This window comes from Bombina bombina, chromosome 6, assembly GCF_027579735.1.
Source record: "Bombina bombina isolate aBomBom1 chromosome 6, aBomBom1.pri, whole genome shotgun sequence".
Classification (NCBI taxonomy): Eukaryota; Metazoa; Chordata; class Amphibia; order Anura; family Bombinatoridae; genus Bombina; species Bombina bombina.
This window is the reverse complement of record NC_069504.1, coordinates 559,965,165-559,985,597: the sequence shown is the minus strand read 5'-3', so window position 1 is coordinate 559,985,597 and position 20,433 is coordinate 559,965,165. Positions and strand designations below refer to the sequence as shown.

The window sequence follows — 20,433 nt, the reverse complement described above, 5'->3', positions numbered from 1 at the left end:
AACTTGGGGTTCATATTGTTGTCATCTGTGAGTCTAACACTTGTGACAACACATGGAGCAAGTGAAAATTCTAAACTGCTAGGTTAATGGTAAACCATACACTTGGAGATTGTAAGAAACTTCAAGATAACATTTTGTGCTTCCTGCTTGGAGAAGGTTGGCTTCTCTCCTTTTCTCTCACCTATGTCTGGTTTCCTTTTGGACCTCTTGCCATGCCCCCTGTAGCCTCAATTTTGTGTCACACTCTTCCACAAGCTGCCCCTTTCCCTACATGCCATTAATTGCTCTTTGCTAATCTTTCAGGGGGTATAGTGTACACAGTCCTTGGATTGAGAATTAGATTACCATCTTGCACTTTCTCTACATATTGATTTTAACTTTTTCAAGTATGGCAGTTATTACTTGGCTATATTTTGCTTTCTTGTTTAATATAATGTAGTGGTTGTTCTTAGCGTTCTTAAAGGTTTCCCTTTTTCACTAATCCTTTCATCTTTCCTCTGGAGCAGTTTCTCACTCCCATAATCCCTTTTATAGAACCAGGTTTCCATACAGTAGCTCGTCAATTTGAGACTTCTTCTTCAGTGGTTAACAGAGACTTAAAGACTCTTTCTGCTTATTCTCTAATAGTGACTGCATATTGTAAGTATATCATTCAGGGAAGAGCTGCTTTCATATTGTGGTGACTCCTTTCTTTCCCTTCTCAAATAAAGTTATCGGAGAGAGAAAAGTTACTTCCCTTGTGCATATCAGTATTTGATATATGACCTCTGACTGAATGTGTAGGTAACATTTACGTAATTGGGCTTTCTGCTTGAATTAATTAAGTTTTTGCAGTCAGATATATGGTGACTTTGAAGCTTCTCTCAAGCAGTCGTGTTAATTTGCACAGATAGAGAAAGATTTGAAGCCTACCGCTAGAGCATTTTCACCACTGGAAGTACCTAGCATCCTATTGATCTTAGTCATGAATGCCAGTTTATAAATGCACTGTAGCTGAATCTAAGATGGTACCCCCTGCCGATGACCCTTATTTATACAGTATAAACCGGCAGGAGTTTGCATGATACTACCTGTGGCTTTCCGTCTTGATGGCTGTTTGTACTGTGTTTCATATCTCCTATACCCAGTGATTATATAGGTGTGCAAATACTGGTAATCTGGTTTGTTGCTTTTATTTTTGTTAATTAAAGGGATAGTAGGGTCTGTAGCCATGCCTCATTTTTTCCCCTTTATACTTTTCTAACCCATAGTTTATTTTTACTACTTTTTGCTGCTGTTCCTTTACATTTTGGATCAAATGTAGTAGTGATGCTGTTTTAAACATTTTTCGTGCACAACAATATGTTCATTGTTATTATATTAGTTTTACTAAGTGATGAGAACCATAATACAAACAATAGAAGGTGGTTTCCAAGTCATCCAAAGATCTGATTGGGGACACACAAGAGTGGTTTTCTGGGCATTTCAGAAATAGATCTTATAGAAACAAGAAAAAAGGTTGCTAAATACTGCAAGAAAGAGAGATCCTTTTGTCACAGATGCAGTAGTGATTCCTTGGAGGTGCAGACTATCTTATTTCCTTTAGTTGATTTCCTCTTAAAGTGATTGAAAAGATCAAGTGGAAAAACAGAGGGTGATATTTATGGCTCCTGAGATTTTTGTTTAGACATCTAGTTCTTCAGGAAGAACACAATTATTGCCTTCTTTCTCAGATGCCTGAGTCTTATGTCTTATTGTCCAGTTCTTTACCAAGATTTTGCTTGTATCTGCAAGAGTTACCTTTTATAGGGAGAAAGATAAAGAGTGAGGAAAAAAATGGGTGAGAAGCGCTAAAGACAAATTCTTCTTCATAGAATAGTATTCTCAAGAAAAGAGTAATCCTCTCGTATTTATTGCTCAGCAATATTGGGCATATAAACAAAAATTAAGTTCTTGTTAATTCACTGGATCTGTGATGACTGTGGTAAGCAATACTCTACTTACTGTGGTGGCAAAGGTTTAAGAAATTTGACCTGATACTTTTTAATGACACATCCATATTCTATAAGATGGTTTTAAGTATTTTTTTAAATAAAATCAGGACTTTGGAGTGGAGACATTAACACTAAGTAATATGGAGTGCAGCATGCCCCTGGAACACTAACGGCTAGATTACGAGTCTTGCGTTAGCCTTAAAAAGCAGCGTTGAGAGGTCCCAACGCTGCTTTTTAACTCCCGCTGGTATTAAGAGTCTGGCAGGTACAGGTGTACCGCTCACTTTTATTCCGCGACTCAAGCTTACCGCAAAGCCCCTTATGTCAATTGCGTATCCTATCTTTTTAATGGGATTTTCCGAACGCCGGTATTACGAGTCTTGGAGAAAGTGAGCGGTACACCCTCTCCTGTCAAGACTCCTACTGCATTTAAAAGTCAGTAGTTAAGAGTTTTATAGGCCGCCCCCAACGTCGCCGCTACTATAGTAAATGTATTAACCCCTAAGCCTAAGTCTAACCCTAAGTCTATAACCCCCCCTAACTTAATTAGAATTTAAATAAATCTAAATAAAATTACTACAATTAAAGGGCCACTGTAAGTAAATATTTTCTATGCCTGTTACTAACTAACTACCCCAAATACGCTTTTTATTAATAGCATTTCATTAACATATCTCTACCGTATATCAGAAATCTTGTCTGCAAATTTAATTGTTTTCCAAACCCACTCCGTGAGTATCCTTTGCTCTGTACCAATCCGTTTACAATACCTAGGTTTCAAAATGGCGCTTTAAACACAAAGTTATTGGTTTAAGTATTTTGAACATGCAGTGCTGAAAATAGTGGGCAGGATAACGTGACATCATCGGTGAATAAAAGATATAACTTTTAGAACGTTATGAAACTTCGTTTTGGAGAAAATATAGGTCAGTAAGTTTTAATTAATGTTTATTAACTTTAATATGTTAGTTGTTTAGCTTAAAAATTATAACAGAAAGTAATCCTTTAAATAAATTATTCCTATTTAAAACTAAATACTTACCTATAAAATAAACCCTAAGCTAGCTACAATATAACTAATAGTTACATTATAGCTAGCTTAGGGTTTATTTTTTATTTTACAGGCAACTTTGTATTTATTTTAACTTGCGGCTAAAAATTCAGGTTTTGCCATCATGGCGCGTAGGGAGCTATGGCTTAAGTCCTGGTCAGCAGATGTTTCTTCAAAGTCTAAGCTTCTTAACATCCCCTTCAAAGGAAAGACCATATTCGGGCCTGATCTGAAGGAGATCATTTCTGATGTTACTGGGGGAAAAGGTCACGCCCTTCCCCAGGATATGTCTAATAAGTTAAGGGCCAGACGGACTAATTTTCGCTCCTTTCGAAACTTCAGGAGTGGCGCGGCTTCCACTTCCCTTAGTACAAAACAAGAGGGAAATTTCGCCCAGTCCAAACCAGTCTGGAGACCTAACCAGGCTTGGAACAAGGGGAAACAGGCTAAAAAGCCAGTTACTGTCTCTAAAACAGCATGAAGGAGTAGCCCCCGATCCGGGACCGGATCTAGTGGGGGGCAGACTTTCTCTCTTCGCCCAGGCTTGGGTAAGAGACGTTCAGGATCCTTGGGCAGTGGAGATTGTTTCCCAGGGATATCTTCTGGAATTCAAAGGTTCATCACCAAAGGGGAGATTTCATCTCTCTCAATTATCTGCAAACCAGATAAAGAGAGAGGCGTTCTTACATTGCATCCAAGACCTACTGGTTATGGGAGTAATCCACCCAGTTCCAAGGGAGGAACAGGGGCAGGGTTTCTATTCAAATCTATTTATAGTTCCCAAAAAAGAGGGAACTTTCAGACCAATCTTGGATCTCAAGATCCTAAACAAATTCCTCAGGGTCCCATCCTTCAAGATGGAGACAATCCGAACCATTCTTCCTACGATCCAGGAGGGTCAATATATGACTACCGTGGACTTGGATGCTTATCTGCAAATTCCGATTCACAGAAAACATCATCAGTTCCTCAGGTTCGCCTTCCTAGACAGGCATTACCAATTTGTGGCTCTTCCCTTCGGGTTAGCCACGGCGCCAAGAATCTTTACAAAGGTTCTAGGGTCCCTACTGGCGGTCCTAAGGCCGCGGGGCATAGCAGTGGCTCCTTACCTAGACGACATCTTGATCCAGGCGTCGACTCTTCAAATCGCCAAGTCCCATACGGACATTGTTCTGGCCTTTCTGAGGTCTCACGGGTGGAAGGTGAACAGAGAAAAGAGTTCTCTCTCTCCCCTCTCACAAGAGTTTCCTTCCTAGGGACTCTGATAGATTCAGTAGAAATTAAAAATTTTCTGACAGAGGTCAGGATATCAAAGCTGCTAACTTCCTGCCGTGCTCTTCATTCCATTTATCGGCCTTCAGTGGCTCAGTGTATTGAAGTAATCGGCCTAATGGTAGCGGCAATGGACATAGTTCCGTTTGCCCGCCTACATCTCAGACCACTGCAACTTTGCATGCTCAATCAGTGGAATGGGGACTACACAGATTTGTCTCTTCTGCTAAATCTGGATCAAGAGACCAGGGATTCTCTTCTCTGGTGGTTATCTCGGGTCCATCTGTCCAGGGGAATGAGCTTCCGCAGGCCAGAGTGGACTATAGTGACAACAGATGCCAGCCTTCTTGGTTGGGGCGCGTACTGGAACTCCCTGAAAGCTCAGGGTTCGTGGACTCAGGAGGAAGCCCTCCTCCCGATAAACATTTTGGAACTAAGAGCGATATTCAATGCTCTTCAGGCATGGCCTTAACTGGCTGCGGTCAGGTTCATCAGATTTCAGTCGGACAACATCACGACTGTAGCCTATATCAACCATCAGGGGGGAACAAGGAGTCCCCTGGCAATGATGGAGGTTTCCAAGATAAATCTATGGGCAGAGGCTCACTCTTGCCATCTCTCAGCTATCCATATCCCAGGAGTAGAGAACTGGGAGGCAGATTTTCTAAGTCGGCAGACTTTTCACCCGGGGGAATGGGAGCTTCACCCGGAGGTATTTGCCCAACTGATTCATCTATGGGGCAGACCGGAGCTGGATCTGATGGCGTCCCGTCAGAATGCTAAGCTTCCTTGTTACGGGTCCAGGTCAAGGGATCCTCGGGCAGCAGTAGTAGATGCTGGTCCTTCAGCCTGGCTTATGTGTTTCCACCGTTTCCTCTTCTCCCCCGTCTGATTGCCAGAATCAAGCAGGAGAAAGCTTCGGTGATTTTAATTGCTCCTGGGTGGCCTCGCAGGACTTGGTATGCAGATCTGGTGGACATGTCATCCTGCCCACCATGGCCTCTGCCATTGAGGCAGGACCTTCTAATCCAGGGTCCATTCAAACACTCAAATCTAACTTCTCTACGCCTGACTGCGTGGAGTTTGAAAGCTTGATCTTATCAAAGCATGGTTTTTCTGAGTCTGTTATTGATACCTTGATCCAGGCTAGGAAGCCTGTCACCAGGAAGATCTATCACAAGATATGGTGTAAATATCTTAATTGGTGTGATTCCAAGGGTTTCTCATGGAGTAGGGTTAAGATTCATAGGATTTTATCTTTTCTCCAAGAAGGATTGGAGAAAGGATGGTCAGCTAGTTCCTTAAAAGGACAGATATCTGCTCTGTCTATTCTCTTTCACAAGCGTCTGGCAGATGTTCCAGACGTTCGGGAGTTTTGTCAGGCTTTGGTCAGAATCAAGCCGGTATTTAAACCAGTTGCTCTGCCATGGAGTTTAAATTTAGTTCTTCAAGGGGTTCCGTTTGAACCTATGCATTCATTAGATATTAAACTTTTATCTTGGAAAGTTTTGTTTCTAGTTGCTATCTCTTCAGCCCAAAGAGTTTCAGAGTTATCTGCTCTGCAGTGTGATTCACCCTATCTGATTTTCCATGCGGATAAGGTGGTGTTACGTACTAAGCCAGGTTTTCTTCCTAAGGTTGTTAACAATAGAAATATTAATCAGGAAATTGTTGTTCCTTCTCTGTGTCCGAATCCTTCTTCTAAGAAGGAACGGTTGTTGCACAATCTGGATGTGGTTCGTGCTTTAGAGTTCTACTTACAAGCAACTAAGGATTTTCGTCAAACATCTGCCTTGTTTGTTGTCTACTCTGGAAAGAGGAGAGGTCTCAAGGCTTCAGCAACTTCTCTTTCCTTTTGGCTGAGAAGCATAATCCGGTTAGCTTATGAGACTGCTGGCCAGCAGCCTCCTGAAAGGATTACAGCTCACTCTACTAGAGCGGTAGCTTCCACATGGGCATTTAAAAATGAGGCTTCTGTTGAACAGATTTGCAAGGCGGCAACTTGATCTTCGCTTCATACTTTTTCTAAATTCTACAAATTTGATACTTTTGCTTCCTCGGAGGCTATTTTTGGGAGAAAGGTCTTACAGGCAGTGGTGCCTTCTGTTTAAGTTCCTGCCTTGTCCCTCCCTTCATCGGTGTCCTAAAGCTTTGGTATTGGTATCCCACAAGTAATGGATGAACCCGTGGACTGGATACACCTTACAAGAGAAAACAAAATTTATGCTTACCTGATAAATTTGTTTCTCTTGTGGTGTATCCAGTCCACGGCCCGCCCTGTCACTTTAAGTCAGGAGTTTTTATTTTTTAAAACTACAGTCACCACTGCACCCTATAGTTTCTTACTTGCCTTCGGTCGAATGACTGGGGGTGGGGTTAAGGGAGAAGCTATATAGACAGCTCTGCTGTGGGTGTCCTCTTTGCAACTTCCTGTTGGGAAGGAGAATATCTCACAAGTAATGGATGAACCCGTGACTGGATACACCACAAGAGAAAGAAAAATTTATCAGGTAAGCATAAATTTTGTTTTCTCCTGTTAAGTGTAGTCAGTCCACGGGTCATCCATTACTTATGGGATATTAACTCCTCCCCAACAGGAAGTGCAAGAGGATCACCCAAGCAGAGCTGCTATATAGCTCCTCCCCTCTACGTCACACCCAGTCATTCTCTTGCACCCAACTAATAGATAGGATGTGTGAGAGGACTGTGGTGATTAAACTTAGTTTTTATATCTTCAATCAAAAGTTTATTTTAAACGGCACCGGAGTGTGTTGTTTTCTTCTCAGGCAGAATTTGAAGAAGAATCTACCTGAGTTTTGTGTATGATCTTAGCGGACGTAACTAAGATCCATTTGCTGTTCTCGGCCATTCTGAGGAGTAAGGTAACTTCAGATCAGGGGACAGCGGGCAGGTTCACCTGCAAAGAGGTATGTTGCAGTATATTATTTTCTAAGGAATGGAATTGACTGAGAAAATACTGCTAATACCGATATAATGTAAGTACAGCCTTAAATGCAGTAGTAGCAACTGGTATCAGGCTGATATGTATGTATGTTTACACTTAAGTATTTCTGAGGAATGGCACTTCACTGGGAAAATACTGTATGCATATAACTTTTAGCCTAACTTGCAGTGTGAGCGACTAGCAGCAGGCTTTTAATGACATTTCATAAATTAGATTTTAAACGTTTGCTGGCATGTTAAATCGTTTAATTATCTGAGGTACTTGGTGAAAAATTGGTTTGGGCGTTATTTTCCACATGGCTGTCGTTTGTTTTAAATTAAAACAGTTTACTGAGCTTCCCTCACTGTTGTATTGTAAGTGGGAGGGGCCTATTTTGGCGCTTTTACTACGCATCAGAAATTCAGTCACAGTCTGCCTTTTTCTCCCTGCATGATCCAGGACGTCTCCACAGAGCTCAGGGGTCTTCAAAACTAGTTTTGAGGGAGGTAATCACTCACAGCAGACCTGTGAGACTGTGCTTGACTGTGATAAAAACGCTTATATTTTCAATTGTTATCCGTTTTTTTCTGGTATTAAGGGTTAATCATCCATTGCTAATGAGTGCAATCCTTTGCTAAATTTATGATTTTTACTGTGAAAATTTGGTTTCTATAACTAATCCGGTTCATTGTTATTCAACTGTGACAGTTTTTGTGTGCTTCTTAAAGGCACAGTAACGTTTTGCATATTGCTTGTAAATTTAGTTGAAAAGTATTTCCAAGCTTGCTAGTCTAATTGCTAGTTTGTTTAAACATGTCTGACACAGAGGAATCTCTTTGTGCAATATGTTCAAAAGCCAAGGTGGAGTCCAATAGAAATTTATGTACTAATTGCATTGATGCTACTTTAAATAAAAGTCAATCTGTACATGTTAAACAACATTCACCAGACAACGAGGGGGAAGTTATGCCGACTAACTTGCCTCACGTGTCAGTACCTGCATCTCCCGCTCAGGAGGTGCGTGATATTGTTGGGAAGGAGAATATCTCACAAGTAATGGATGAACCCGGCCATTACAAATCACTCTACAAGACATGGCTAATGTTATGACTGAAGTTTTGTCTAAATTGCCAGAACTTAGGGGTAAACGAGATCACTCTGGGGTGAGAACAGAGTGCGCTGATAATGCTAGGGCCATGTCTGATACTGCGTCACAATTTGCAGAGCATGAGGACGGAGAGCTTCATTCTGCGGGTGACGGATCTGATCCAAATAAACTGGATTCAGACATTTCAAATTTTAAGTTTAAGCTGGAAAACCTCCGTGTATTACTAGGGGAGGTGTTAGCGGCTCTGAATGATTGTAACACAGTTGCAATCCCAGAGAAAATGTGTAGGTTGGATAAATATTTTGCGGTACCGACGAGTACTGACGTTTTTCCTATACCTAAGAGACTTACTGAAATTGTTACTAAGGAGTGGGATAGACCCGGTGTGCCTTTCTCACCCCCTCCTATATTCAGAAAAATGTTTCCAATAGACGCCACCACACGGGACTTATGGCAAACGGTCCCTAAGGTGGAGGGAGCAGTTTCTACTTTAGCTAAGCGTACCACTATCCCGGTGGAGGATAGTTGTGCCTTTTCAGATCCAATGGATAAAAAGTTAGAGGGTTACCTTAAGAAAATGTTTGTTCAACAAGGTTTTATATTGCAACCCCTTGCATGCATTGCACCTGTCACGGCTGCGGCAGCATTTTGGTTTGAGTCTCTGGAAGAGACCCTTGACTCAGCGCCATTAGAATGAGATTACACACAAGCTTAAAACCCTTAAGCTAGCTAATTCATTTATTTCTGATGCCGTAGTACGTTTAACTAAACTTACGGCTAAGAATTCCGGATTCGCCATTCAGGCACGCAGAGCGCTGTGGCTAAAATCCTGGTCAGCTGATGTAACTTCTAAATCTAAATTACTTAACATACCTTTCAAGGGGCAGACTTTATTCGGGCCCGGTTTGAAAGAAATTATCGCTGATATTACGGGAGGTAAAGGCCATGCCCTGCCTCAAGACAGAGCCAAACCTAGGGCTAGACAGTCTAATTTTCGTGCCTTTCGTAACTTCAAGGCAGGAGCAGCATCAACTTCCTCTGCTCCAAAACAGGAAGGAGCTGTTGCTCGCTACAGACAAGGATGGAAACCTAACCAGACCTGGAACAAGGGCAAGCAGGCCAGAAAACCTGCTGCTGCCCCTAAGACAGCATGAAGTGAGGGCCCCCGATCCGGAAACGGATCTAGTGGGGGGCAGACTCTCTCTCTTCGCCCAGGCTTGGGCAAGAGATGTCCAGGATCCCTGGGCGTTGGAGATCATATCTCAGGGATATCTTCTGGACTTCAAAGCTTCTCCTCCACAAGGGAGATTTCACCTTTCAAGGTTGTCAACAAACCAGATAAAGAAAGAGGCGTTTCTACGCTGTGTACAAGACCTTTTACTAATGGGAGTGATCCACCCAGTTCCGCGGTCGGAACACGGACAAGGGTTTTACTCAAATCTGTTTGTGGTTCCCAAAAAAGAGGGAACCTTCAGACCAATATTGGATTTAAAGATCCTAAACAAATTCCTAAGAGTTCCATCGTTCAAAATGGAAACTATTCGGACAATCTTACCCATGATCCAAAGAGGTCAGTACATGACCACAGTGGATTTAAAGGATGCTTACCTTCACATACCGATTCACAAAGAACATTACCGGTATCTAAGGTTTGCCTTCCTAGACAGGCATTACCAGTTTGTAGCTCTTCCCTTCGGGTTGGCTACGGCTCCAAGAATCTTTACAAAGGTTCTGGGCTCTCTTCTGGCGGTACTAAGACCGTGAGGAATTTCGGTAGCTCCGTACCTAGACGACATTCTGATACAAGCGTCAAGCTTCCAAACTGCCAAGTCTCATACAGAGTTAGTACTGGCATTTCTAAGGTCGCATGGGTGGAAAGTGAACGAGGAGAAGAGTTCTCTCTTACCACTCACAAGAGTTCCCTTCTTGGGGACTCTTATAGATTCTGTAGAAATGAAAATTTACCTGACAGAGGACAGGTTAACAAAGCTTCTAAATGCTTGCCGCGTCCTTCATTCCATTCAACACCCGTCAGTGGCTCAATGCATGGAGGTAATCGGCTTAATGGTAGCGGCAATGGACATAGTTCCTTTTGCACGCCTGCACCTCAGACCGCTGCAATTGTGCATGCTAAGTCAGTGGAATGGGGATTACTCAGATTTGTCCCCTACGCTGAATCTGGATCAAGAGACCAGAGATTCTCTTCTATGGTGGCTTTCTCGGCCACATCTGTCCAGGGGGATGCCCTTCAGCAGGCCAGACTGGACAATTGTAACAACAGACGCCAGCCTACTAGGTTGGGGCGCTGTCTGGAATTCCCTGAAGGCTCAGGGATCATGGACTCGAGGAGAGTCTCCTTCCAATAAACATTCTGGAATTGAGAGCAGTTCTCAATGCCCTTCTGGCTTGGCCTCAGTTAGCAACTCTGAGGTTCATCAGGTTTCAGTCGGACAACATCACGACTGTGGCTTACATCAACCATCAGGGAGGGACAAGGAGTTCCCTAGCGATGATGGAAGTATCAAAGATAATTCGCTGGGCAGAGTCTCACTCTTGCCACCTGTCAGCGATCCACATCCCAGGAGTGGAGAACTGGGAGGCGGATTTCCTAAGTCGCCAGACTTTTCATCCGGGGGAGTGGGAACTTCATCCGGAGGTCTTTGCCCAAATACTTCGACGTTGGGGCAAACCAGATATGGATCTCATGGCGTCTCGCCAGAACGCCAAGCTTCCTTGTTACGGGTCCAGGTCCAGGGACCCGGGAGCGGTCCTGATAGATGCCTTGACAGCACCTTGGACCTTCAGGATGGCTTATGTGTTTCCACCCTTCTCGATGCTTCCTCGTTTGATTGCCAGGATCAAACAGGAGAAAGCATCTGTGATTCTAATAGCGCCTGCGTGGCCACGCAGGACCTGGTATGCAGATCTAGTGGACATGTCATCCTGTCCACCTTGGTCTCTGCCTCTGAGACAGGACCTTCTAATTCAGGGTCCTTTCAAACATCAAAATCTAATTTCTCTGAAGCTGACTGCATGGAAATTGAACGCTTGATTTTATCAAAGCGTGGATTTTCGGAGTCGGTAATTGATACCTTAATACAGGCTAGGAAACCTGTTACCAGGAAAATTTACCATAAGATATGGCGTAAATACTTACACTGGTGCGAATCCAAGAGTTACTCATGGAGTAATGTTAGGATTCCTAGGATATTGTCTTTTCTACAAGAAGGTTTAGAAAAGGGTTTATCTGCAAGTTCTTTAAAGGGACAGATCTCAGCTCTGTCCATCCTTTTACACAAACGTCTGTCAGAAGTTCCAGACGTTCAGGCTTTGGCTAGGATTAAGCCTGTGTTTAAGACTGTAGCTCCACCGTGGAGCTTAAATTTAGTTCTTAACGTTTTACAGGGTGTTCCGTTTGAACCCCTTCATTCCATTGATATCAAGCTGTTATCTTGGAAAGTTCTGTTTTTAATGGCTATTTCCTCGGCTCGTAGAGTCTCTGAGTTATCAGCCTTACATTGTGATTCCCCTTATCTGATTTTTCATTCAGATAAGGTAGTTCTGCGTACTAAACCTGGGTTCTTACCTAAGGTAGTCACTAACAAGAATATCAATCAAGAGATTGTTGTTCCATCATTGTGCCCTAACCCTTCTTCAAAGAAGGAACGACTTCTGCACAATCTAGACGTAGTCCGTGCCCTGAAATTTTATTTACAGGCAACTAAAGATTTTCGCCAAACTTCTTCCCTGTTTGTCGTTTATTCTGGACAGAGGAGAGGTCAAAAAGCATCTGCTACCTCTCTATCCTTTTGGCTTCGTAGCATAATACGTTTAGCCTATGAGACTGCTGGACAGCAACCTCCTGAAAGGATTACAGCTCATTCTACTAGAGCTGTGGCTTCCACTTGGGCCTTTAAGAATGAGGCCTCTGTTGAACAGATTTGCAAGGCTGCAACTTGGTCTTCTCTTCATACTTTTTCCAAATTTTCCAAATTTGACACTTTTGCTTCTTCGGAGGCTGTTTTTGGGAGAAAGGTTCTTCAGGCAGTGGTTCCTTCCGTATAAAGATCCTGCCTGTCCCTCCCGTCATCCGTGTACTTTAGCTTTGGTATTGGTATCCCATAAGTAATGGATGACCCGTGGACTGACTACACTTAACAGGAGAAAACATAATTTATGCTTACCTGATAAATTCCTTTCTCCTGTAGTGTAGTCAGTCCACGGCCCGCCCTGTTTTTTTATGGCAGGTCTAAATTTTAAATTATACTCCAGTCACCACTGCACCCTATATTTTCTCCTTTCTCGTTTGGTTTTCGGTCGAATGACTGGGTGTGACGTAGAGGGGAGGAGCTATATAGCAGCTCTGCTTGGGTGATCCTCTTGCACTTCCTGTTGGGGAGGAGTTAATATCCCATAAGTAATGGATGACCCGTGGACTGACTACACTACAGGAGAAAGGAATTTATCAGGTAAGCATAAATTGTTTTTTTTTTGACTAGTTACCAACTAGGGGCAACCTCTTTTAGCCAAGTTGTGCTTTTCACAGAGGAAAACTTTCCTGAAGTTTTCCAAGTAAGGTCAGTCCAGCCCCGAAATACCAGGCAATTCTCCTTTAAACAAGGAACATGACAACCCCAGACGATTGTTTCGGCCTTTGGTGGGCCGTGTCAGTAAGTTGCAGCCATATTTCTCTAAGCACACTGGACAAGCAGTACACGTCTGGTTCCCTCCATCACCCTTAGGAAGACCTCCCCAGGGTCATAATACAAATGCATACAAAGAGAGAAGCACTCTACCAGGAACAAACATGCGCTCAGTAACTTGTTCTATGGCGAGTTGCCACCTAGGAACAGCCTCTTTTAGCCTAATTGGGCTTTTCACAGAGGAGAACTTTCCTGAAGTATATCAGTCTGATCCTGCCAAGTAAGGTCAGTCCAGCCCAGAAAATACCAGGCAGTTCTCCTTTGAACAAGGAATACAACAACCCCAGACGCTCGTTTTGGCCTTCTCTGGGCTTCGTCATTGAGGTGCAGCCATATTCCTTTAAGCACGTATGCTTGGCCTGGGTACATTTAATGATATGTGGTTATATTACACTGTGTTGAAGCATATGCTTCTTCTTCACATGTGATTTTGCAAAATATATGTATCTTGTGTGTGAAATTTATTAATTTACTAAAAGCATCTAAAGCCACTTATTGGTGCTACTAGAGGGCCCAGTGAGAGAGATTCAAATCAAAGTGAGTTAGAAGATATGTGCATATTTTGAGCTTTCTGGTTAGTTTATAGTCGGAGAGTGGTTGCATCTGGTAAACAATGTACTTTCCAGTTAACTAAAGTGAATGTTAACCTAATTGCCTATTTTTATTTCTTTTAATAGCAATTTGCAAGATATGTGAACTATCGTTTGAATCCGAACAGGTTCTTCTGCAGCATATGAAAGACAATCACAAGCCTGGTGAAATGCCATATGTTTGTCAGGTATAGCAGTATCACATTGAATTTTTAATACAGTTAATATCCAGTCGCCAACTCTGTGGTGTGTATGAATAGAAATTTTGTATGACAGAATCACATTTGGCCAGATTACGAGTTTTGCGTTAGAGGCTGTGCGGTGCTAACGAGCAGTTTTCTCTCACCGCTCACTTACCTACAGCGCTGGTATTACAGGTTTTTATAAACCCGGCATTAAAAGGTAAGAAGTGAGCGTTGAGCAAAATTTTGCTCCTTAACGCACTCCAATACCAGCGCTGCTTAAGTCAGCGGTGAGCTGGTTATACGTGCTCGTGCACAATTTCCCCATAGGAATCAACGGGGAGAGCCGGCTGAGAAAAAGTCTAACACCTACAAAAAAGCAGTGTAAAACTCGGAAACGCAGCCCCATTGATTCCTATGGGGAAACTAAAGTTATGTTTACACCTAACATGAACTCAGAGTCTAAACACCCCTAATCTTACACTTATTAACCCCTTATCTGCCGCCCCCAACATCGTCGACACCTGCATTATATTTATTGACCCCTAATCTGATGCTCCAGACACCGCCGTCACCTACATTATATTTATGAACCCCTAATCTGCTGCCCCCAACATCGCCGACACCTACATTATATTTATTAACCTCTAATCTGCCGCCCCAATGTCGCCGCAACCTACCTACACATATTAACCCCTAATCTGCTGCCCCCAACGTCGCCACCACTATAATAAACATATTAGCCCCTAAACCGCCACACTCCCACCTCGCAAACATTTGTTAAATATTATTAAAGGGACATTAAACACTTGACTGCTAAAAATCATTCAAACTAACTTCTGTGTAATAATAAAAAACTGAGTACAGCTCTTTATGCTGTAACTTCAGCTTACACAAAACATTTCAAGAAAATTGTTTCTATTAGTATACATATCCAGGGCTTGATGCAGCTATGTATGCCGCCATATTTTAACAGTACAGGAGTCACATGACACACACTTCATATCTCCCTAGAGTCCCTATAATTTGTGCATATAAAAAACACAGCAGCAGCTTGAAATGTTTTGTGTAAGCTGAAGTTACAGCATAATAATAAAATGATTATTACACAGTAGAAGTTAGTTTGAATGATTTTTAGCAGTCAAGTGTTTAATGTCCCTTTAATAATTAACTATGTTGACAAACAGTGGGGGAAACTATATGAAAATTTGGACCAAACACTTTCAATTAAGAGAATTTTAGGTATATGTATGTGTATTATGTTTTAAATGGTTTTTCCTTCAGTTCTAGAGCTTTAAAAGGGATATTACAGTAATTTCACATACACAGAAACTGATTTCTGCATTGCAAAGATCTGCATACAGAATTATTGTTTCTTTCATGTAATTGGCAAGAGTCCATGAGCTAGTGACATATGGGATATACAATCCTACCAGGAGGGGCAAAGTTTCCCAAACCTCAAAATGCCTATAAATACATCCCTCACCACACCCACAAATCAGTTTTACAAACTTTGCCTCCTATGGAGGTGGTAAAGTAAGTTTGTGCTAAGATTTCTATTTTGATATGCGCTTCTCAGCATTGTTGAAGCCCGATTTCTCTCAGAGTATAGTGAATGTCAGAGGGACGTGAAGGGAGTATCACTTATTTGAATACGATGATTTCCCTAACGGGGGTCTATTTCATAGGTTCTCTTTTATCGGTCGTAGAGATTCATCTCCTACCTCCCTTTTCAGATCGACGATATACTCTCAATTTACCATTACCTCTACTAATAACTGTTTTAGTACTGGTTTGGCTATCTGCTATATGTGGATGGGTGTCTTTTGGTAAGTATGTTTTCATTACTTAAGACACTCTCAGCTATAGTTTGGCACTTTATGCATTTATATAAAGTTCTAAATATATGTATTGTACTTATATTTGCCATGAGTCAGGTTCATGTATTTCCTTCTGCAGTTTCATATTTGGGAATGTAAACATTTTTAAGAAAATGTATTTCTTACCTGGGGTTTAGTCTTTTTTTTCTTTGACTACTTCTTGCAATTGCGGGTATTAGGCCCGCGGGTGCGTCAAATGCTAAACTTTATTGCGTCATTCTTTGCGCAAAAATATTTTTGGCGCGGAAAAGTACGTTTATGACGCAACTTCGTCATTTCCGGCGTCATACATGACGCCGAGACCTTTCACACGGCGGCGTCATTAGTGACGCAAGTATGTCGTTTCCGGGCATTTTTGGCTCCAAAAAAAGAGTTTACGTTACGTTGTGCGTCATACTTGGCGCCAAACTTTTTTCATTATTTCAATACTCCTTGTTTGTTTGCCTCAGGATAAAAAAACCTAAGGGTAAATCTAAGGCTTCTAATCGTTTTCGTTCCTTTGTCAGAATAAGGAACAAAAACTCAATCCTTCCCCCAAGGAATCTGTTTCCAATTGGAAGCCTTCCTCAAATTGGAATAAATCCAAGCCATTTAGGAAACCAAAGTCAGCCCCTAAATCCGCATGAAGGTGCGGCCCTCATGCCAGCTCAGCTGGTAGGGGACAGATTAAGGTTTTTCAAGGATTTTTGGATAACATCTGTCCAAAATCATTGGATTCAGAGCATTGTCTCTCAAGGGTATCGAATAGGATTCAAAATAAGACCTCCTGTGAGAAGATTTTTTTCTCTCACGCATCCCTGTAAATCCAGTAAAAGCTCAGGCTTTTCTGAAGTGTGTTTCAGACCTGGAGTCTTCAGGGGTAATCATGCCAGTTCCTCCTCAGGAACAAGGTTTGGGGTTTTATTCAAACCTATTCATTGTACCAAAGAAAGAAAATTTATTCAAACCAGTTCTGGATCTAAAAATTTTGAATCGTTATGTAAGAGTACCAACTTTCAAGATGGTGACTATAAGTACTATTCTGCCTTTTGTTCAGCGAGGACATTATATGTCCACAATAGACTTGCAGGATGCATACCTTCATATTCCTATTCATCCAGAACACTTTCAGTTTCTGAGATTCTCTTTTCTTTCATGTAATTAGCAAGAGTCCATGAGCTAGTGACGTATGGGATATACATTCCTACCAGGAGGGGCAAAGTTTCCCAAACCTTAAAATGCCTATAAATACACCCCTCACCACACCCACAATTCAGTTTTACAAACTTTGCCTCCGATGGAGGTGGTGAAGTAAGTTTGTGATAGATTCTACGTTGATATGCGCTCCGCAGCAAGTTGGAGCCTGGTTTTCCTCTCAGCGTGCAGTGAATGTCAGAGGGATGTGAGGAGAGTATTGCCTATTTGAATGCAGTGATCTCCTTCTAAGGGGTCTATTTCATAGGTTCTCTGTTATCGGTCGTAGAGATTCATCTCTTACCTCCCTTTTCAGATCGACGATATACTCTTATATATACCATTACCTCTGCTGATTCTCGTTTCAGTACTGGTTTGGCTATCTGCTATATGTAGATGAGTGTCCTGGGGTAAGTAAGTCTTATTTTCTGTGACACTCCTAGCTATGGTTGGGCACTTTGTTTATAAAGTTCTAAATATATGTATTCAAACATTTATTTGCCTTGACTCAGAATGTTCAACTTTCCTTATTTTTCAGACAGTCAGTTTCATATTTGGGATAATGCATTTTAATTTAACATTTTTTACCTTAAAATTTGACTTTTTCCCTGTGAGCTTCATTTTATTGCGTCATTCTTGGCGCTGACTTTTTTGGCGCAAAAATTCTATTTCCGTTTCCGGCGTCATACGTGTCGCCGGAAGTTGCGTCATTCTTTGACGTTATTTTGCGCCAAAAATGTCGGCGTTCCGGATGTGGCGTCATTTTTGGCGCCAAAAAGCATTTAGGCGCCAAATAATGTGGGCGTCTTATTTGGCGCGAAAAAATATGGGCGTCACTTTTGTCTCATTTTTTATTGCTTCTGGTTGCTAGAAGCTTGTTCTTTGGCATTTTTTCCCATTCCTGAAACTGTCATTTAAGGAATTTGATCAATTTTGCTTTATATGTTGTTTTTTTCTTTTACATATTGCAAGATGTTCCACGTTGCAACTGAGTCAGAAGATACTTCAGGAAAATCACTGCACAATGCTGGAGCTACCAAGCTAAGTGTATCTGTTTCTCCAGCTGTTATTTGTATTGCATGTCATGTCAAACTTATTAATGCAGATAAAATTTCCTTTAGTACTGTTACATTACCTGTTGCTGTTCCGTCAACATCTAATTTTCAGAGTGTTCCTGATAACATAAGAGATTTTATTTTTTAAATCCATTAAGAAGGCTATGTCTGTTATTTCTCCTTCTAGTATACATAAAAGTCTTTTAAAACTTCTCTTTTTTCAGATGAATTTTTAAATGAACATCATCATTCTGATACTGATAATGGTTCTTCTGGTTCTGAGGTTTCTGTCTCAGAGGTTGATGCTGATAAATCTTTGTATTTGTTCAAGATGGAAATTATTCGTTCTTTACTTAAAGAAGTGTTATTTGCATTAGAAATAGAGGATTCTGGTCCTCTTGATACTAAATGTAAACGTTTAAATAAGGTTTTTAAATCTCCTGTAGTTATTCCAGAAGTGTTTTTTATCCCTGATGCTATTTCTGAAGTAATTTCCAGGGAATGGAATAATTTGGGTAATTCATTTACTCCTTCTAGACGTTTAAGCAAATTATATCCTGTGCCATCTGACAGATTAGAGTTTTTTGGGACAAAAATCCCTAAGGTTATGGGGCTGTCTCTACTCCTGCTAATGTACTACTATTCCTACGGCAGATAGTACTTCATTTAAGGATCCTTTAGATAGGAAAATTGAATCCTTTCTAAGAAAAGCTTACTTATGTTCAGGTAATCTTCTTAGACCTGCTATATTTTTAGCGGATGTTGCTGCAGCTTCAACTTTTTGGTTAGAAGCTTTAGCGCAACAAGTAACAGATCATAATTTTATAGCATTATTTTTATTCTATAACATGCTAATAATTTTATTGGTGATACCATCTTTTGATATCATTAGAGTTGATGTCAGGTATGTGTGTCTAGCTATTTTAGCTAGAATAGCTTTATGGATTAAACTTGGAATGCTGACATGTCTTCTAAGTCAACTTTGCTTTCCCTTTTTTTCCAGGGTAAATAATCATTTTCGTTCCTTTCCTCACAAGGAACAAAAGCCTGATCCTTCATCCTCAGGAGCGGTATCAGTTTGGAAACTATTTCCAGTTTGGAATATATCCAAGCCTTATAGAAACCTATAGCCAGCTCCTAAGTACCTATGAAGGTGCGGCCCTTATTCCAGCTCAGCTGGTATGGGGCAGATTACGTTTTCTTCAAAGAAATTTGGATCAATTCCGTTCTTAATCTCTGGTTTCAGAAACATTGTTTCAGAAAGGTACAGAATTGGCTTCAAGTTAAGGCCTCCTGCTAAGAGATTCTTTTCTTTCCCGTGTCCCAGTTAACACAGCAAAGGCTCAGCATTTCTGAAATGTGTTTCAGATCTAGAGTTGGCTGGAGTATTTATGCCAGTTCCAGTTCTGGAACAGGGGCTGGGGTTTTATTTTATCTCTTCATTGTACCAAAGAAGGTCAATTCCTTCAGACCAGTTCCGGATCTATCATTATTGAATCGTTATGTTAGGATACCAACATTCAAGATGGTTTCTGTAGGACTATCCTGCCTTTTGTTTAGCAAGGGCATTATATGTCTACAATAGATTTACAGGATGTGTATCTGCATATTCCGATTCATCCAGATCACTTTTAGTGTCTGAGATTCTCTTTTTAGACAAGCATTACCAGTTTTGTGGCTCTACCGTTTGGCTTAGCCTCAGTTCCAAGAATTTTTTTCAAAGCTTCTCGGTGCCCTTCTTTCTGTAATCAGAGAATAGGGTTTTGGTATTTCCTTATTTGGACGATATCTTGGTATTTGCTCAGTCTTCTCATTTTCGAAGAATCTCATACGAATCGACTTGTGTTGTTTCTTCAAGTTCATGGTTGGAGGATCAATTTACCAATCAGTTCATTGATTCCTCAGACAAGGGTAACCTTTTTAGGTTTCTAGATAAATTCAGTGTCTATGACTCTGTCCTTGTCAGACAAGAGAAGTTTAACATTGATATCAGCTTGTCAAAACCTTCAGTCACAATCATTCCCTTTGGTAGCCTTATGCATGGAAATGTTGGGTCTTAGGACTGCCGCATCAGATGCGATCTCCTTTGCTCGTTTTCACATGCGACCTCTTCAGCTCTGTATGCTGAACCAATGGTGCAGGGATTACTCAAAGATATCCCAATTAATATCTTTAAACCGATTTTACAACACTCTCTGACATGGTGGACAGATCACCATCGTTTAGTTCAGGGGGTTTCTTTGTTCTTCCGACCTGGACTATAATCTCAACAGATGCAAGTCTTACAGGTTGGGGAGCTGTGTGGGGGTATCTGACGGCACAAGGGGTTTGGGAATCTCAGGAGGTGAGATTTCCGATCAATATTTTGGAACTCCGTGCAATTTTCAGAGCTCTTCAGTCTTGGCCTCTTCTGAAGAGAGAGTTGTTCATTTGTTTTCAGATAGACAATGTCACAACTGTGGCATACATCAATCATCAAGGAGGGACTCACAGTCCTCTGGC

At 41.4% G+C, this 20,433-nt stretch overlaps 1 protein-coding gene across 3 annotated transcripts in view; it reads left to right on the top strand.

The window, feature by feature from the left end:
- The window catches only part of ZNF280D (zinc finger protein 280D), a 420,194-nt gene that overhangs the window by 274,126 nt on the left and 125,635 nt on the right, over nucleotides 1-20,433 (top strand). For all 3 annotated transcript variants that reach the window (XM_053717512.1, XM_053717510.1, XM_053717511.1), the window contains one exon: nucleotides 13,729-13,829. In XM_053717512.1, coding sequence (XP_053573487.1) covers nucleotides 13,729-13,829 — 101 coding nt within the window. The remainder of the gene's footprint in view (nucleotides 1-13,728; nucleotides 13,830-20,433) is intronic.